The 17,290-nt window shown below is 44.4% G+C and overlaps 3 protein-coding genes across 5 annotated transcripts in view; 2 read left to right on the top strand and 1 right to left on the bottom strand.

The window, feature by feature from the left end:
* LOC119121673 overlaps positions 1 to 17,290 on the top strand; it is a 296,445-nt gene that overhangs the window by 46,398 nt on the left and 232,757 nt on the right. The gene's annotated exons all lie outside the window — the stretch shown is intronic.
* Positions 2,389 to 5,702, top strand: cd7al (cd7 antigen-like). Of its 2 annotated transcripts, none has more exons than XM_037263200.1 (5): positions 2,389 to 2,609; positions 3,055 to 3,405; positions 3,601 to 4,026; positions 4,625 to 4,725; positions 5,178 to 5,702. In XM_037263200.1, exons 1-5 carry the CDS (start codon positions 2,558 to 2,560, stop codon positions 5,355 to 5,357), a joined length of 1,110 nt encoding a protein of 369 aa, XP_037119095.1. In that variant the 5' UTR covers positions 2,389 to 2,557; the 3' UTR covers positions 5,358 to 5,702. The 2 variants fall into 2 exon arrangements, with proteins under 2 accessions (XP_037119095.1, XP_037119105.1); XM_037263210.1 differs by having other exon boundaries at positions 2,391 to 2,609; positions 3,676 to 4,026.
* Positions 6,361 to 17,290, bottom strand: part of tnrc6c2 (trinucleotide repeat containing adaptor 6C2) — a 32,418-nt gene continuing 21,488 nt past the window's right edge. Inside the window, exons 6-23 of one of the 2 annotated variants that reach the window (XM_037262405.1) lie at positions 17,031 to 17,234; positions 16,624 to 16,790; positions 16,443 to 16,520; positions 16,273 to 16,330; positions 16,052 to 16,194; positions 15,815 to 15,961; positions 15,555 to 15,710; positions 15,311 to 15,430; positions 15,108 to 15,191; positions 14,774 to 14,903; positions 14,618 to 14,704; positions 14,099 to 14,263; positions 13,836 to 14,027; positions 13,609 to 13,758; positions 13,056 to 13,271; positions 12,656 to 12,729; positions 12,352 to 12,491; positions 6,361 to 12,268 (exon numbers count right to left, since the gene is read on the bottom strand). In XM_037262405.1, the coding sequence (XP_037118300.1) occupies positions 11,911 to 12,268; positions 12,352 to 12,491; positions 12,656 to 12,729; positions 13,056 to 13,271; positions 13,609 to 13,758; positions 13,836 to 14,027; positions 14,099 to 14,263; positions 14,618 to 14,704; positions 14,774 to 14,903; positions 15,108 to 15,191; positions 15,311 to 15,430; positions 15,555 to 15,710; positions 15,815 to 15,961; positions 16,052 to 16,194; positions 16,273 to 16,330; positions 16,443 to 16,520; positions 16,624 to 16,790; positions 17,031 to 17,234 (2,669 nt within the window). In that variant the 3' untranslated portion in view covers positions 6,361 to 11,910. Of the gene's footprint in view, positions 12,269 to 12,351; positions 12,492 to 12,655; positions 12,730 to 13,055; positions 13,272 to 13,608; positions 13,759 to 13,835; positions 14,028 to 14,098; positions 14,264 to 14,617; positions 14,904 to 15,107; positions 15,192 to 15,310; positions 15,431 to 15,554; positions 15,711 to 15,814; positions 15,962 to 16,051; positions 16,195 to 16,272; positions 16,331 to 16,442; positions 16,521 to 16,623; positions 16,791 to 17,030; positions 17,235 to 17,290 lie in introns of both variants that reach the window. The other variant, XM_037262397.1, reaches the window with a different exon arrangement.

Here is a 17,290-nt window from a genome sequence, read left to right as displayed (position 1 = left end):
GCGCTTAACGAGGGTCACTTGGAAAACATATTGGAACGCGGCCCCGAGGACTAGACCTTGACAGCTGTGACCTTTGACCATGATATTTCCCTAATAAAGTGGCCCGTTATTAGGTACACTTGAAAATGGCGGTGTACCTAATGGAGTGTCCGTGTGATTCCCTCGTTAAGTGCACCTGCGTGAAAAGTTTTAGCTCCTGCGGAACATGAAATGAGCTAAAACTTTTCACGCAGGTGCGCTTAACGAGGGTCACTTGGAAAACATATTGGAACGCGGCCCCGAGGATAGACCTTGACACCTGTGACCTTTGACCATGATAGTTCCCTAATAAAGTGGCCTGTTATTAGGTACACTTGAAAATGGCGGTGTACCTAATGGAGTGTCTGTGTGATTCCCTCGTTAAGTGCACCTGCGTGAAAAGTTTTAGCTCCTGCGGAACGTGAAATGAGCTAAAACTTTTCACGCAGGTGCGCTTAACGAGGGTCACTTGGAAAACATATTGGAACGCGGCCCCGAGGACTAGACCTTGACACCTGTGACCTTTGACCATGATATTTCCCTAATAAAGTGGCCTGTTATTAGGTACACTTGAAAATGGTGGTGTACCTAATGGAGTGTCCGTGTCATTCGCTCGTTAAGTGCACCTGCGTGAAAAGTTTTAGCTCCTGCAGAACATGAAATGAGCTAAAACTTTTCACGCAGGTGCGCTTAACGAGGGTCACTTGGAAAACATATTGGAACGCGGCCCCTCAAGGACTGGAGGTCGACACCCCTGGTTTAAGTGAAAAGTGCCACACCCGCCCTCACCCCCACTTTCTGATTGGCTGTTTGATCTGTGACATCACACGGACGCTCCATTAGGTACACCGCCATTTTCAGGTGTACCTAATAACAGGCCACTTCATTAGGGAAAAATCATGGCCAAAGCTTAACTGAAAATGAAAAGTGCCACACCCGCCCTCACCCCCACTTTCTGATTGGCTGTTTGATCTGTGACATCACACGGACACTCCATTAGGTACACCGCCATTTTCAGGTGTACCTAATAACAGGCCACTTCATTAGGGAAAAACCATGGCCAAAGCTTAACTGAAAATGAAAAGTGCCACACCCGCCCTCACCCCCACTTTCTGATTGGCTGTTTGATCTGTGACATCATACGGACACTCCATTAGGTACGCCGCCATTCTCAGGCGTACCTAATAACTTTATGCATATTTTTGTACATGTCAAGAATGTGTATTTAACTACTTGCTCTTTATTTTGGGGGACACCAACACATATTACACAACGTAAAACACATATGCATATTGTCATATAAAGCAGTTAACCAATGTCAGATTGTTTTCATGCCCAAAAAAAATAAAAACAATAAAACACCAGACAAGTTTGAACATAAATGTTTATTAAAATAATAATAAAAGTACATTTCAAACCAGCAATCCATTGTGAAATTTCAGTAGATAGGCGTCTATAGACATACACGCTATTTAAAAACTACTATAAGTGTTATAAAATCAAGATTACCCAAAGAGAAGCATAATCTCCCCGTTTTTGCATAACGGTGCATCCCTTCATGCAATAAAGTTAGCCGTTAGTTTGGAGAAAACGTGCATAAAAGAAGTGGTGTTTCACTGAGTGGTTATTTCTTGGCAAATCGTAAATCTACATTCTGGTTTACATAGTTCACGCCAGGAGGGAGACTCAACACGTTCACTGACTGATCCGTTGATGCACGGGAAGGAAGGCAGTTCATCCATTGCCTCGTTCGCGAACGGGAAAATCAGGATTCGTTCCCTCACTGGTCCGTTCTCGCGATGAACTGGAAATGCAAATCACACTCACTGACTCGTTCGCTCACAGATCAGTTTGGTTAGTAAACAGGAAATGCAATTGACAGCTCGTTCGTGAACGGGAAGTTACGTCATTTTCTTCTTCGTTTTGTTTAACGGCGAGGTGGCATCAGCTTCAATGCGCATTACCGACACCTACTGGTTGAAGTCATATGAACTGAAAAAAAGAACGAATTACTTTAGGAAGTGAACAAAGAACAATTACGATTTTTTTTTAATTCCTAGGTGCCACCTCTGACCTTGTGGAGACAAATACAAGGGTGAAAACAATATTCAAATCTCCAATCTTTTTACATTTGTCCGGTTAGGAGAGAGCCCAGAGGAACAAAAACAAAAAAAAATATATATGCAAGCAGTATTAAAACATCCGAACTGCACACATGAAGGCTGAATCCTGGATTCAAAGCCTTGACCTCAGAACAGTTAGGTCAACGTGATAACCTTGTCCACCAAGCAATCTCCATCATCAATACGCTGCATTGTGCTTAAATTGTACTGTCATTGTGTGAAAGGTGACATGGGAAAAATGTGAGCTAAAAGAATCTTCCTCTTTTGTTTCCTTTGAGGTTAGAAGGCGGAGCTTCTCATTGTCTTGGTTAGGGTCGTTCTTAAAGCCATTTTAAGGTTTATAAAGTGTGTTGTTATGACTCACTTCGCTGCCTCCTTTGTGCAATTTTAAAAGAAGGTTAAGCGGTAAACTTAAGATGACCACCATCTGTCACCTCTGGACTCTGCTGATAATTCACAGCGTATTTGGTGAGTTGAATTTTGTCTTCAATGAATGTTTTTATTTTTTTGGTTTGGGAGCAGACGGGGCAATAACTAAATTTGGTATAAGAGAGGATAGGCAAAATAGTGATAACAAAAAGCAATCACAAAAGAACACTAGCATTTGTATGGTATTCAATTTCTTTTAACGTGTAAGAAACCTTCTGATTTTTTTCAGGAGACTTTACAACTAGCATATTATTCAATGGAGGCTGATACAGTGGATAGTTGCAGAATCAATATTTGCACTTGTGCTTTGTAATTTCCATTAGTTGTTTAGCTGGATGTTGGGAATCACACTGTTCACTGCGACGAAAGCCTCCAATGGGAGAGGAGCTAGTGGAGTGATTTTGTGCTATTTTGCTTGACTTGGTTTGACTTGTTTTCATTTCCAGTCCATCTTCAACCTTTTTTTTTTTTTTTTGTGTCCAAGTATGTGGAGACATTCAATTCCTAGAGAGGCAGGAGGGTGATTCAGTGGACTTTCCATGTGCCATGAAACCCCGAAACCCCTCTCCATTCGGCTTCTACATGAAGCGCACGTGGCTGCATCCCGGCAAAGTGCTTTTCAAATACACCCGCACCAAGGCAGATGTGAAAGACCCCGCCGACATACATCGCTTGGCGGTCAGAGGTGACCCCAACAACCATTCCCTGACCGTCACTTTATCTGATCTGAGAGCCAACGACACTGACCGCTACTATTGTGAGTTTGTGGTCGTCAATCGGGCTGAGGACGAATTCGTGCCGGGAGACACGGAATTTTTCCTCCTGGTTAATCCCGGTGAGTGACCTTTGTGTATTTCACAGAATCTGTTTTTGATTAGTTGGGACCAGAAAAGTGTATATATTTTTTTAATCAACAATTGACATATGTATGACAATTTCACTGACAACATGACCCCAAAAATCCTTTCTACGAAAATCGCAAACACCTGAATTAATTGTATTAATGGTAGCATTGGTGAAAATGTTTTTGGTTGCACATCCGGAAGCACCGACAACTACCGAGTACCACTGAGTCTAAGTTTGTACCCCCTCCCCGGTGGATCAGTGGACATCGGGCGCATTGATGTGTGCACGGGGGGCTCGGCCGTCGTCTCCTGTCTCCCCCCAAATGGCGAGGACCTTCCGGTGGAGGGCGTGAGGTTGATGCGGCGAAGAGGCCGAGGTCCTGTGGAGCTGCTTTACCACTCCCAGCGGCACCTGGTCGATGGGCCCACCGCCACCTCCCGATTCCAGTTGTGGTCGGCCCCGGGCCCCAGGGGCTTCACGTACAACCTAACCCTGCGACATCTACAGCCTGAGGATAGCGGCCTGTACAGCTGCCAGCTCCTTCTCCGGGGCCACCACGATATTAGCTCCTCACTCCATATGAGACAAGCTGTCTTTGTTTCTGTGGAAGGTAGGTGATGGCGCAGCAGGACCTGAACTTCACAACAATGACAAATTAACAACCTCTAAATGACGATCAAAATAACACTTTTGCATCCAGTGGAACCTCCAGCGTCCAACAAAATTTGCTCCATTATGTTGGCTTCAGCCATGCTGTTGCTCTAATAAAATCTTTGTCACCATAAGTGTGTTGTGGATACCCCCCAATCTGGTAAATGCCCAGCCCCCCCAACCCTACCCAGTTGACCCCACTGTATGCACGCCCCTGCAAATTAGTTAACAGATACAGTTTTTCGGGAACATTCTAGCTCGCAGTATCTTGACGTTGAAGGTTTCACGGGCCTGTCAATCCATTTGGACGGCTCTTGGTGATTTCAATCTATGATCTGTTAAGTTCCACTCATCTCCTAACCCTAATCATCGGGCACCAGTTGAAACCTCACCATCTTCAAACTAGGAAGGAAATGACTGGTCGGCTTACGCAATTCCACTGAACTCTTTGTACTCCTAACCACCCTTTTTCTGTTGTTGCAATCAACATGCATGTGATTACTTCACAGGAGTTGGTTGCAAAATCTAAAAGCTTCTTTTGCCTTCTTTTTTCCCAGGAGGGTCCTGTGGGTGCTCCAGCTACCGGACTCTGCTGTATGCTCTGTCCTCTGCCGTGTTGGTCCTTCTAGTGTTGCTCGTTTTAATACTCGTCTATTACGTGAGTTGAGAGTTGTTGATGTCATGTGAGGTGCAGAAAAATACTCGCTGATTGTCTTAGAGGAAAAAAAACCTACTGGTTCAACTCTTGTTCAAGCATAATGGAAGAAGTCTCTGAAATGTACATAAAGGGGGAATTTGCATTTTCCTCCTAAAATATTTGTTACTGTTGATTGTACATAACGCCCTTTTTAATAATGTGGCAAAATGAAAAATATCATAATAATATAAGTGTAATGTGTTTACATTTGGCTACATCTCACCGCAAACAGAAGCGTTAACACCTGCTTGTTGTCAGGGCGGCGCCGGTTCCTCTTCCGCCGCTAACCGCAGCACTTTCACAACTGCGTTGCTTGTTTCCACAAATGGAGCATCTATGTCAGGGGCGAGAATTCAGATATTTTCTTGTAAAGGAAATGAATTGTTTACACATTTCACTGATTTGGTTTTCAGAAACGAGCACACAGCCGTGCCGCCTCACGCCCTGCGGCGCCCATCTATGAAGAGATGTCAGGGGTGAAGACCCTCAGCGCTAAAATGGACGACATTGAGGTGTCAGAATATCGCAACAACAAAGTGAAGAGAAACTGCCCGGACAACCATTACGAAACTCCCATTAGGTCAGCTTTCTAAATATCACTGGCTTCTTCTTAGTTTACAAAATTTGAATCTGAATTGGTTATGAACTTTGTAGTTTTATGTTTATTTTTTTATTAACCCTACCTAGACATTACCAATGCAGTTAGTTTGGGAGAATTTCAGTATAAATTTTAAATCGGGTGCACTGGTAACTTTTTCTAGTTAATTTTAAAGATAATTATATAGTTTTGACATTTTTAGTGTCTTGTCTATTTGAGTTTTATTTCATTTACTATTTGATTTTATTTCAATGTGTACCGCACTTCTGTCAACATTTGTAGTTTGAAAGTGTGATCAGAAATAAACGTGACTTTTTTCCAAGAAATAATCAACCTTTCATTCCACATTAATAATTATTTTCAATAAAGTGCAATTAATATTAAGTCAACTGAAAATGTCATCGCATCACTAAACCCAGAAAACAATACCACTTAATTTATACAGCTCATTTTACAATAGCTGCAGCTGTAACAACGCGGTTTACATTCAAACTAAAACTATACGAGAGTAAAAACAGTAAAGTAAAACACAAAATAAGGACAGTAACACATAGAATAAAAAAGTCTTCAAATAAATTGGAAAATTGGCCTAATGTTTAAGCGACTGGCTGCTTCCAAAATGAAGCAAACAGTAGCCGAGATGTAACAGTGAGTGGTTGTTACCTGAGCAACTGTGATGTCATTTTCACTCGACAGCAGCCCTTGGAAATGGATGGTGGGTGGATTTTGCTGCTCTATGCCTGTTACACAAAGGTAATATAGATCACAATGTTGTTTAATGAACACACAAGGCCATATAGAAAACACAATATGGTAAATAAACCACATTTTTCTCAAAAAGTAAAACAAAATTCAATTGAAAAAGTTAAATATAACTGAGTTGTATATAGAATGATTCCCACATATACCACTAGAGGGAGCCTAGTATCATTAGTGGTACCAGTACAATGGGCTTCCACTTTTTATGTCGATAGGATAACAAAAGATAAGACATCAAATAACAGCCAAGAAAATGTAATTTTTATTCATATTATCCGAAAGAAGATCCATAGTCCAAATGGAAACTTTTTTTTTTTTTCCCGGTGCATGTCTTAACAATCACATTCTATGAGGAGAAAAAGGAACAACATTTAAAAAGCCACAACTTTGTAATTCAGTTACAGACATTTTTCCATTATTTGTGTGTGTGTGTGTGTTAAAGTATATAGAGAAAGGCAAAGTCCCCCCCAACCCCTCATATGATCCCTCCCTCAAAAGACAAACAAACAAAAAGCAAGTCACGGGCTTCTTCTCAGGCCCACCCACAGTGCTTTAAGCAGAAGGACAAGCGCTCATTGGTTAAGAAGGGTTCCACAGCATGGCGACGTCAAAAGGGTTAGCTAACACGAGACAACGACATGAGCACATTTAGTCAAAGAAGAAGCCGACATGAAACCCTGAACCCTCCCACTTTTGTGCATAGATCATGATCCTTTCGCTTGAAATCTCTCTGTTGCTTGAAAAGTGTCACGCGGACACACGGAGAGATGATTGAGAACATCCTGCACTCACAAACTAACAAACAAAACAAACGAGTTTCCATTGATCCTTGTTTTTAAATGTAAAGCAATCTCTACGTAAGATTTCACATGTAAAGCACTTTTTTTTCTTTTTACTTCTCAATATTCAAAGTTGATTCTCAGTCTTATTTGGTAAATATGTCACTTGCTACAATACAAACACGTTGTTGTCGTCATGGTTTTGAAAGTCCCCGTAAAAAGCTTCAGTGCTTGCTTGGGAGAAGCAAAAAAAATTATAAAAAAAATAATAATAATAAAAAGGGGGGGGAAAATGATGGCGGTGTTGGGAAGTTGGAATTTCTGGCCTTCCTGAGACAAAATTCATGAATGTTTCGACAACAAGTGTGCAAGAAAGCGAGCAAACGAAGGAACGAGGGCCGAGCTTGAAATATGACGACAACACTGATCGATCCCAGAGTTCTGAAAGTAGCATACATATCCTCATTTTGCAAGGTTTTCATGTCCATATTCCACGGAAGAGGATTTGCTTATTAAAACACAACATTCCTGTCATAGTAATTTCTACTTTCTTTGAAGGTGACACAAATGAAATGCTTGTAAACGACAGGAACACAAATGATAGGCACCTCTGAAATGACCCCGCCTCCCTTTTCTTCCCAATTCTTCTTGATGCTACACTAGTCAATCAATCCTTCTACACCTAGCTATGGCCTTGCCTCTTTGTCTTGATTTATTTTATTTTTTTAATTTATATTTTACATTTTTTTGAAAACTTTTTTACCTTATTGGAACAAAAGGGTGCAATACTCAATGATAATCCCGCATCGGGATTACTCCACAATAAAAGCCACTATAAGGTAGATCAACTTTTTTTTTGTACAGATAGAATGAAAACAAACAAATTCCTTGAGTAAACATGTACACGTGAATTGTCACCGTCGCCCCTCCCGTACTTTTTGACTACGATTAGCTGAGTGAGGGGCACAAGACACTCAGTGCAACATTAGAAGAGAACCAGACCCCAAAAAAAAAATACACAGTTTCTGGCACACATTCAAACATCCGTCGCACACAACCGTAGCTGATGCTTGCAGTTTTTTTTTTCTCTCTCTGAAAGATTCACTTAATGCAAAAACATTTGCATCGTCTACATGTTAGCTGGTAGACGAGAGAGAGTTAGAGAGACCTTTACTGACTTCACTTCACATTACATTATTGGCGCTCCATTACCAAGGAGTATTTGGGCCAGTCTCGAGGAAAAAAGGAAAAAAAGGATAACCCAAGTCATGGTAATTCAAAAGGCTTCTTCAAAGTTGTGTTTGATTCCAGAAAAGTTGATGAAAACCAATTCACAAATTAGTTGCAATATTCAAGAGCATGGTATCTACTATTTACAAAAATCTTATGAAAATGTTTCACCTTTCCAACAATAAACTTCTATTTTTACATAGTTTGTATTCTTTCAAGGTATCTTTCAAGGAGAGCGAAGTCATGATCTTGCAAGAATAAAGTCCTAATGACAATACTGAGAATACAATTTTGAAACAAAAAGCAAAAAAAAAAGAAAAGGGGGTGAAAATCAAGAATTAATTTGGTTTAAAAAAAAAAAAAGTGCTAATTCTTGTTTTAGTGTAAAATCCGCAGTTCTTGGCCCAAATACTCATTCGTACTCCATAGTTCAAGTATTCAAGTTCAATATAGTATATTTTTTGTTATTTTTTTTGATATGTGATTTTTTTTTTTTTTAAATTAAATTAGCAAATGCTGGAGGGCAGATTAATGAACAAACACGCACGCACGCGCACACGCACGACAGTACACTGGCTTTGACGTATACTGCATGGTGTGGCTGAAAAGCAGAATGTGCTGAACGGGTGATCAAGTAGTCGTTTACAACCAAATTGCTTCCTTCGTAAATTTGCGTGCACGTGCGTGTGTCTGGGGGAAAATACATATTGCTCATCTTCATTTCAATCTTGCAGACACAAATAAAACATTTTCGAGGCTACCATCCGAGGTGTTGATGCACATGTATACAAAGTATATACACGTAAAGTACATTTGTGTGTGTATATATATATATGCAACTGTTTATATGTATATTGTACGTACTGCAATGGAGTAGAGAGCTGTGGAGAGGAGAGCCTCTCGATGCTGGTGCAGCATGGGAAAGCCCCTTTTGACTTTCTGGGCGTGGTACTGGTGGACTATTGGGTCTGTCTGAGCTTTTTGGATCAAGGCAGTTTTACAGAAACAGGCAATAGTGATTTTTGCTCGTGTGCTGCAGGACGCAGTGTCCTGAAAGGTAGCCTTTGTCCCTACCCCCTTTTTTCCTTCTTGATTTAAAACTGTGTACCTCTCACCCACTCCGATACAGTGGAAATGGACTTTTCAACATCGGGCCTGCTTTGAGCAGGATGTCGACACAAAACGAGAATCAGATAAATACAGCGTCCACAATGAAAACAAATCAAATCCATTGAAATAAAAGGCACCCCAGTCGTGTGTCTACTTGTTTGTGGTGTTAGCAGAACGTGACGACCGGAGACGTTTCAGCTAGAAGTGCAGAGCTTGAACATATCATAGATCTTGTTTTTTTTTTTCTCATTTACATTTTTTAAGCTTTTTTTTTCTTTACTATTTTTATGTCAAACTTCATAAAAATGATGTTAAAATGTGATTTGTACGTTGGTTTTTTTTGGTTTTAAAAAAATATGTACCCGGGATTACCCATCATCAACTGTGCACTGAAGCAAACTGATACGCTCCCCCCCCGCGCTATGTTAAACAAAAAACAAACTAAACATTTGTCATTTCAGGGTGTGATGCTGTTGCCCCCCCCCCGCTTCCCCTTTCAAAAGGGAACACAAGTGCTCTATTCAGCAAATTGAAGTTGGCACAGTACATTGGCGTCTTTTCATTGCGTGAGGTGTGTGTACAAGAAAACTAAGGACAGGCGTGGAGAGCGAGCTGCATGGTGGTGCTCGGTGTGTCCCCCCCTACCCTGAGATCAAGTCTGGACACAAGCCTTTGATAAAATCTTCCCACTCCACTTTAGGGACAGTGTCTAGAGAAAATGGCGGCCGTAGTGAAGTTCACAGTAGGGGTGGGAGCAGTGCTGGAGTGGCGGCGTGCTTGTTAGGGGCCCCGGATTCTCGTCTTTTGCATAGAAACAGATACAAGGGGCCCTCTGTGCCTCAGGGGCGGGGCGGGGGGGTTACTGGATGTGGCCGGTGTTGAGGGGGTCACAATGGGCAACCTGTGGGCAGGTGGAGCAGCTTGGGTCACAAGAATGAAAAACACCCCCAGATCTGGAAGTACTACAGAATACTGTCCAACACAAAGCATGATGAGCTCCAAAAAGCGATAGACAATCAATAGTATTTCTCCTTGTTTTGCATTCATTACACAGGATGAGCACACTCTGAGCAAAAATGTTTCTGCATATGAACAGTGAGAGGCTCTTTCGTATGCATCGTGGACACAAAACAACAACGAGAGACAATCCAGAAATATGACTAGTAGATCTTCCAGCTAAAGTGATCTTTGCGTTTGAACAACTGAGAAAGGTTGGTCTGGTTTATTGCCAGACGTTGCCCGGGGGAGGAAGTGCTGCTGTCGGACACCTGGGCGGGGGGCGGGACGGCGGACCACAGCGAAGAGGCACTCAGTGGACGCCCCCCGACGCTACTCGCCCCACAACCCGATGACCACCCACGCTCGGTCTCCAGAGTGAGCAAGGCTTGGACATTTTGGAGTAACAGTGAAGAATTGTTCCCGTTTGTCACAAAGATGACGTTGCGTTTTCCCTTTGTCAGAGCTTTTGTCTTGTTTTGATTTCTTTATGGAGTCGAAGCCACAAGCTCCTCATAAGTGCTATGATAAGAAGCCTCGTAGGTCTACTGCATTGGGAGAACTTACCCTCAGGCCCCCCTCCACCCTTTTTTTTTTTTTATTTGGTATTGTGCCAGACACCCAGAGGCGTCCAATGGGATTCAGTCTCTTGTTGGCTGTGGGTGCGGCACGCAGACAGGAAGTGTGCATCAAAAGTCCAAACTGCTTCTTTGTTTTCCTCCACCTTGCACGGATTTTCTAATGGCGATGCGGAGGGAACACCCCCCCCTCCCAAAAGGACAACAACAACAACAAAAAGGTCTTTCAAGTTCCAAAAACTGACCAGCTCTGCCAGGACAGACAGAGAGTTCTACGGTGTATATTGCACAATGTAAACCGTCACGTTCAAAAGAGTTAAAGCCGCGTCCTCTCTCCTTTTCCCTGCGATGACACTTCCAGAAACGGTGTAGAAGATTCCACAAAGCACCAGCAAGCAAACTGGAGGTGACCGCGAGGATCTCGTCAGTGATTGGGCGCCGCCGCAGTTGCTCAGAGCTTATATGTTGGGGGACGGACATCAGAACAATGAACCAGCCGTCCGGCGTCCAAGGAGAAGTGAAGAGTCCGAGGAGCTGGGCCTTTCGAAGAGTTTTACACCAGTCGCTGGCTCAAGAGGTCAAAAACTGTGCAAGGTTCCGTCTGCTTCTTCAGTTTATCAACAACAACAAAAAAAAGGCGGTTTGGAAAGGACCTGGTGAGCACCTAAGGCTAATATTAGTGCTGAGAAACAAAGAGTAACGAGTTAAGGTCATCCAACCACATCATTGGCCAAGGGCATGCTGGGAATGGTCGCTTGAGAGTCTTTTTTTTTTTTTTTTGTCAGGGATGATTCTTCTTGGAGGGAAAAGGTAGATGGCAGCTTTGATTGCTTCTCCTAAAAAAAAAGACTCAAAAAGGTTTCTTTGTGTCGTGCTTGAGTTTTTTTTTTTTTTTTAGGTTGCAAAATAAAAGGAATAAAAAGTAACATAGAAGAAACAGAAGGCAGGTCGAGCCTTCCGTTTCCCATTTCACAGTTGCAGAAAGTTGTCAAATGGTGTTGATTATCGCCACATGATTTGCTTGGGTTTTGCTCCTGTTGGTACAACATCCATGTCGTGGTGGTGGTGCTGCATCCATCGTACCTGTGGCATCCTTCTACATGGACTCCCCACTCAGCAGGTCACCAGGCAGCAGGGTATTAATGGGGGTGGGGCTCCCGATCACACGTGAGTCCTCCCCGCTCGGAGGCCCCCACAGGCTGGAGTATTGGGGCACTGCCCCCCAAAGCAGGTCGCCTCCGCTGGCCTTGCCGCCGCCTCCTCCTCCGCCGGTGCTCCACTGGCCCATGGAGTGTGACGCCGCAGCCCCGCCCATTCGATTCTGATTGGTTCCGGGGTTGGCCTGCCAGCTGGTGGCGTTGTTTGAGGCCAGCGACTGGCCTTGTGCAAAGAAGCGGTTCACCTCCTCCTCGCCAGCAAACTCCGCCAGGATGGTGGTGTTCCCTAGCACACACCTGACACAAAACACAGCACGGCTCAACCAAATCATCCCGACCGCCTTTGGGTGTCATATTTCCATACAGCTTGGAACACTTACATGTGCAGAGACTTCTGGGCCTTGGCAGCCTCGTCCTTGGAGCTGTAGCGCACCACGGCGTTCCCTTGGGTCAGGTTGAGGTGGAATGTGATCAAGGGGCCGTGCTGCATGCACAGGGTCCGCAGAGTCGAGCCGTCGATCTGCAGAGTCAGCAAAATATGCCGAAGCGTGGGGGTTAGAGGACGTGGCCACTGAAGTCACATGATGTCGATACTCAAACTCACACGGCATCCATTTTGGGTAAAGTTCAAGCAACCAGATCAATTCAACTTGAACCGAGTCTTCAAATAAAGAGCACACTTACTTGAGGTGTGAGATTTCTCAGCACCAGCCAGCTGCTGGTTCTGTTGGAGCTGTCTGTACTCCAGGTGGTCCCCTCTGTTAAAATGAGGATAGAAGATATTTGAAACTTTCAGAAACGTTCTTAAAAATAGCAAAAACAAAAATTATTTTTTGTTACCGGAAAGGGCCGCTCACCCAAACATTGCTTCTAAAGGGCACAGGTGACGCGCAAAGCAGTTTAAAAAAACCAATGAGGCCTCTTTAAGAGGCGGTAAACCTCAGGATGTCAGTTCAGCAGGGTATGCGCAACAAGATAAGCCATCAATAGAGAGCAGATGTAATCTTCACTCTATTTGATAAAAAATTTCCAAGTCATCAAGGATTTGATCGATATTTCTCCCTGTGACAATATTTATACCCACCAGAGGAGTAAGAGCCACTCCAGCCTTGGGACAGACCCAGTGAGTTTCCCCCCCAGGTAGAGGAAGGTTTGGTGTTGGTAAGGCCCGGTGGGGGTCGGGACGGGGCAGCGGAGCCGCGTGGGCCTTGAGGGACTTTCCATAGCTCGTGGGTGAGGGAGGCTTGGTTCTGGGTTATGGAGCCCGTGGACCAGGTGGACTTCACATCAGACAATTTACCTATGACAGAGCAAAGGGAAATTAGGTCAGTGTTTTAGGCTGTGTTTTATTTCAGCATCACTTCTTGAATTGTGAATTCCTTCGAAGCCCCAAAAAAAAAAATCATATAGAAACTGCTAACTGACATTTCCTTTTTGTGGTCGGCAAAGGTGCAGCTGCTTGATGGGGAAGTGAGTAAAATGTTGTTGTTGAGACAGCAAGCAACTTACAGGACCTACACAATGTTACGGTGGCACGCCATCATTTCTGTACCGCCATGATGTCATTTACCAGTCAAGATGGCGTAGTGTCATTGGCTGTCCTGATTAGATTGGTCTTATCTTGTGTCCCTCTTTACCTCCATTCCTGTCACGCAGAAGGTATCTGTTGACGTCATGGATGTTAGTGTTGATGGTGGGACCGCTGGGGACACTTCCGGGGGTCATATTGGGGTCATTCTCAGGGTCAATATTCTGAAGGCCCTTCCAGGGCACGCCTGGGCAGAATTCTGAAGATGCAAAACAAAGTATATTGTCACAAATATTGTGAGGAAGAGCAGTGCTATTCATTTGTTGTTGTCCTCACCTGGGGGCCAGTTAATGTTGGTCCCGTTGGTGATCTTTTCATTGGGGTTCTTGCCTTGGCCCCAGCTGTCTGAGGGTACCAAGGAGCTGGCGGGGGAGTCCGAGCTGGACATCAGATTGTATGGGCTGTAGGAATCCTCCAGCTGTGAGGGCTTCCCAGGGGGCCCCAGGGTAGAGGCGGCAGATATGGCACCTAGCAAAAAACACGAATGACTTAAATCCATATATTTTTAGGTCTCACTAAGCTAGGAATGTTTGACTCACCGTGTTTGTTGAGGTTGTTCTCCAGGTTTGAGGTGTTGCCGCCGAGGCTGTCCATGGAGTTGGAGTGCGTCCACTGGGACAGGCGGGACTGGGGCTGAGGGGGCTCCTTCAGAGACAGACCCCCAACCTCGATGCAGTTTACATTCATGTTTGGATTCAGTCCAGCTGCACACACAGGTAACAAGGATTGAAAAACACATTTTGCATGCATTGCAATGATTATTTCATATTGAGCATATTTATACTGAAGTATTTAAGACTGCACTGGTTACTATTAAAAGAAATAGGTCAGCTAAATGTGGATTGTGTTTTAGCTCGGCTGCTGCTGCTGAGGCAACAACCTCTTCACCGAAAGCAATTAGCTCTATTTATTGTTCCATTTTATTGGCAGGGAGCAGCCAAAAGTTACAGCTGTGTGAACAAGCCCCAACTTGCTGCTTCCATAGTAACCAAGGCTCTTGCCAAATTGACAGCGCTTCGGTAAACACAGCTCTTAATTGCGTTCTGTTAAAGACTCACAAAGAGGGTAGGTGCTGTAGGCGTTGGGTGAAGACAGCGGCTCTTTGGTGTGCAGTGAGTCGGCCAGGCCCGGAGCGTGATGTGGGCCTGTGAAAGAGTCCAGGGTTGATTTTGCGGATCCGGGGCCTCCGGTGGGGCCACCGGGGGCATGCAGACCAGCTTGGGAGGAGGAAGAGGAGGCGGAATGAGAGGGAAGCTGCTGCTGCTGCTTCATCAACAGCGCCTGGTAGAGCTGACGCTGGTGCTGCTGGATCTGCTGCTGCATGTTGGTGATTGTGCGTGCGACCTACAAGTGGATAGACACAGAGCAGTGGGGGGAAAAAAAATTAAAGTGGCAAGTATTAACAGTGCAAATAAACATTGCCCACACAAGTACTGATGTAGCAACTCAAGTGGATGTACTGAATTGATTTTGCAGTCAGGTCATACAGTCATGCTCCAGAAGTGTGTCACATTGATCATCACAGGATTTTGTGCAGCATTGACTCACTTGCTGCTCTTGTTGTCGAATGGGACCGGAAACGTTACGTTGCGCCTGCATCATCTGCTGCTGGATTTGTAAACGCTGGTATGCCTGGATAAAAAAAGGGGAACAAAAACCACACGATATAAGTTGTTAAATTGATGGTTTCATGACTCCCTTGTCGAATCAGAAATGTAAAGTCAATCTATCAATCAAAAAGAGCGACTCACCATTTGCAGTTGCTGAAGTTGGTACAACAGGGTCATTTGTTGAGGGTTTATTGGCGAGGTTAAAAGTGCAGGGTTCAGACCAATGTTTTTTGCTGCAAATTGCAAGAGCTGTGCTTGGACCTGCAAGTAAACCAATGATTGTGATTCATGAGTAAAAAATAAAAGCAGCCCAAAATATGACAGAACGGACATTTACACATGGAGATTTCATAGGATTCATTTCTTAATGGTAGAGTCTTTGTACCTGAGGGGAGAGAAACTGAGGCACTTGAGCACGTAGACTAGGCATGGAGGAGCTCAGAGGTGGCACTGGTGGCTGAGGAGGCTGCTGCTGCTGCTGCTGCTGCTGCATGGCCCGGCTTTGTGCTGCTCCACTGTGGCCAAACATTCCACTGGGTATCTGGGTACACCAATGGATGGATGGATGAATCGATCCAGCAAGACATTCACTCTAACCTTTGACTTTGTGCACACAAAACTGTATCGAAATGTTGCAAACAATACCTGTCTGTTGTTCAAGTTTTGCATGGCCAGCCCCGAGTTGCCCGGTCCCAGACCCTGCCCAGGAAGGCTACTGTTGGCCAGGGGGAGCTTCAGGTTGGGGGAAGGCATAAATGGTGATGGGGGGGCATCGTCGGAAAGAACGCCATCCTGGAATTGAGCGGTGATAAAGGTGACAAATAGTGATAAGAGTGAGCAAAGACGAGCGAGTGACATTTTTCAAAGCCTCCAGCTTGCTACCTTGTCAAGGTAGGCGTTGCGGTCGGAGGGATCTTTAGAGAGCAGGGATGGTCGACACACCAGTGGCTTGTTCAGGCCGTTGCTGTAATCGGAAATGCCCATTGTACGCTTGTCCAGGTCAGTCTTCTTCTCCAGCAGAGCACCTGAGAGGGAGATAACGTTAACAATATTAGGAATATACGTACAGACAGAGGCACACCATTCCGAAAATGTGAACTCACTCATGGCCTGGTCAAGATTCATGTTGTTGCTCTTCAATGCCTCCTCAGCAGGATCTCTCTGTAACAGGGATTCCATCAGTTCCTCAAACAGTAAACAAAACCTTAGCCTTCAAGAAGGCTTATTGATGATGAATGTCAGTCTAAATATTTGTAGAATAAATGACACATACCGGAAAACCCATGTCAGTGAGTTGTTTGATGAGACGATTCATGATCCAGGTCTCATCTGGTTTGTTAATCATCTTCCCCTGAGGACACAAAAGTCAAACATGTTTAAAAAAAAAATTAAAAAAAATCCATGATCAATATGTGCACACGTGTAGAGATGCATATTTTTGTTCAAATGTAGACCTTGCTTGGGCCCTTTCTGGGTCCATTGCCCCAGGAATTGCAAGAGGAGCTGCTGTCTAGCGAGGTGGGGCTGCTCCACATGTCCCCGTCCTCAGTGTCCCACTGGCCTGTAGACATGCCCATTTCGTCCCCTCCGTTCCCCCAGCTGTCTTGCATAGGTTTGGGACCTAATGAAAAAAAACAAAACAAGGGCGGGTTTGAAAAAGAATACTCGAGAAAATAATTCCATGTAAATGCAATGTATGCCAAATGAGCACAGTGGGCAGTTTTGAGCTTGACCACTGGATGGCAATGTTTTCATTTCCACACACTGCTCATGAATAGTAACTCAATGCAGCGCTTGGTTTCAAAAACCTTCCAAGAAGACCAGAACCCAAAAAGTCACCACTAAGGTGACATTCATTTACCAGGCTTGCAGGGTGCAGCACAGGAGGGTCCGTTGGTCCTCCCGTAAGGTCCAGCCGGCTCATGAACACCATCTCCCCATCCGCTGAAACCTCCTGACGGTTTGCCCCAAGCAGACGTGCCGTTGTCCACAGCTGATGTTGGAGCTGCAGGCTCCCCCCAAGCAGGCTCCGACTTAGGCTGAACACTGGGGAGGTCTCCCCATCCTGGAAAACAGATATGGGCATTTCCTGAAAAGGTAATTGATATTCCAGAGCAATCT

This window comes from Syngnathus acus, chromosome 1 (assembly GCF_901709675.1).
Source record: "Syngnathus acus chromosome 1, fSynAcu1.2, whole genome shotgun sequence".
Lineage (NCBI taxonomy): Eukaryota > Metazoa > Chordata > Actinopteri > Syngnathiformes > Syngnathidae > Syngnathus > Syngnathus acus.
Note: the sequence above shows the minus strand (reverse complement) of the source record. Positions and strands in the feature narration are given on the sequence as shown.

Bases quoted from the DNA above. Each gene is read 5' to 3' on its own strand.
- cd7al (XM_037263200.1), top strand. From the start codon at position 2,558: ATGACCACCATCTGTCACCTCTGGACTCTGCTGATAATTCACAGCGTA. The intron at 2,610-3,054 runs GTGAGTTGAATT...TTTGTGTCCAAG, and splicing joins GATAATTCACAGCGTATTTG to TATGTGGAGACATTCAATTC. The intron at 3,406-3,600 runs GTGAGTGACCTT...AAAATGTTTTTG, and splicing joins TTTCCTCCTGGTTAATCCCG to GTTGCACATCCGGAAGCACC.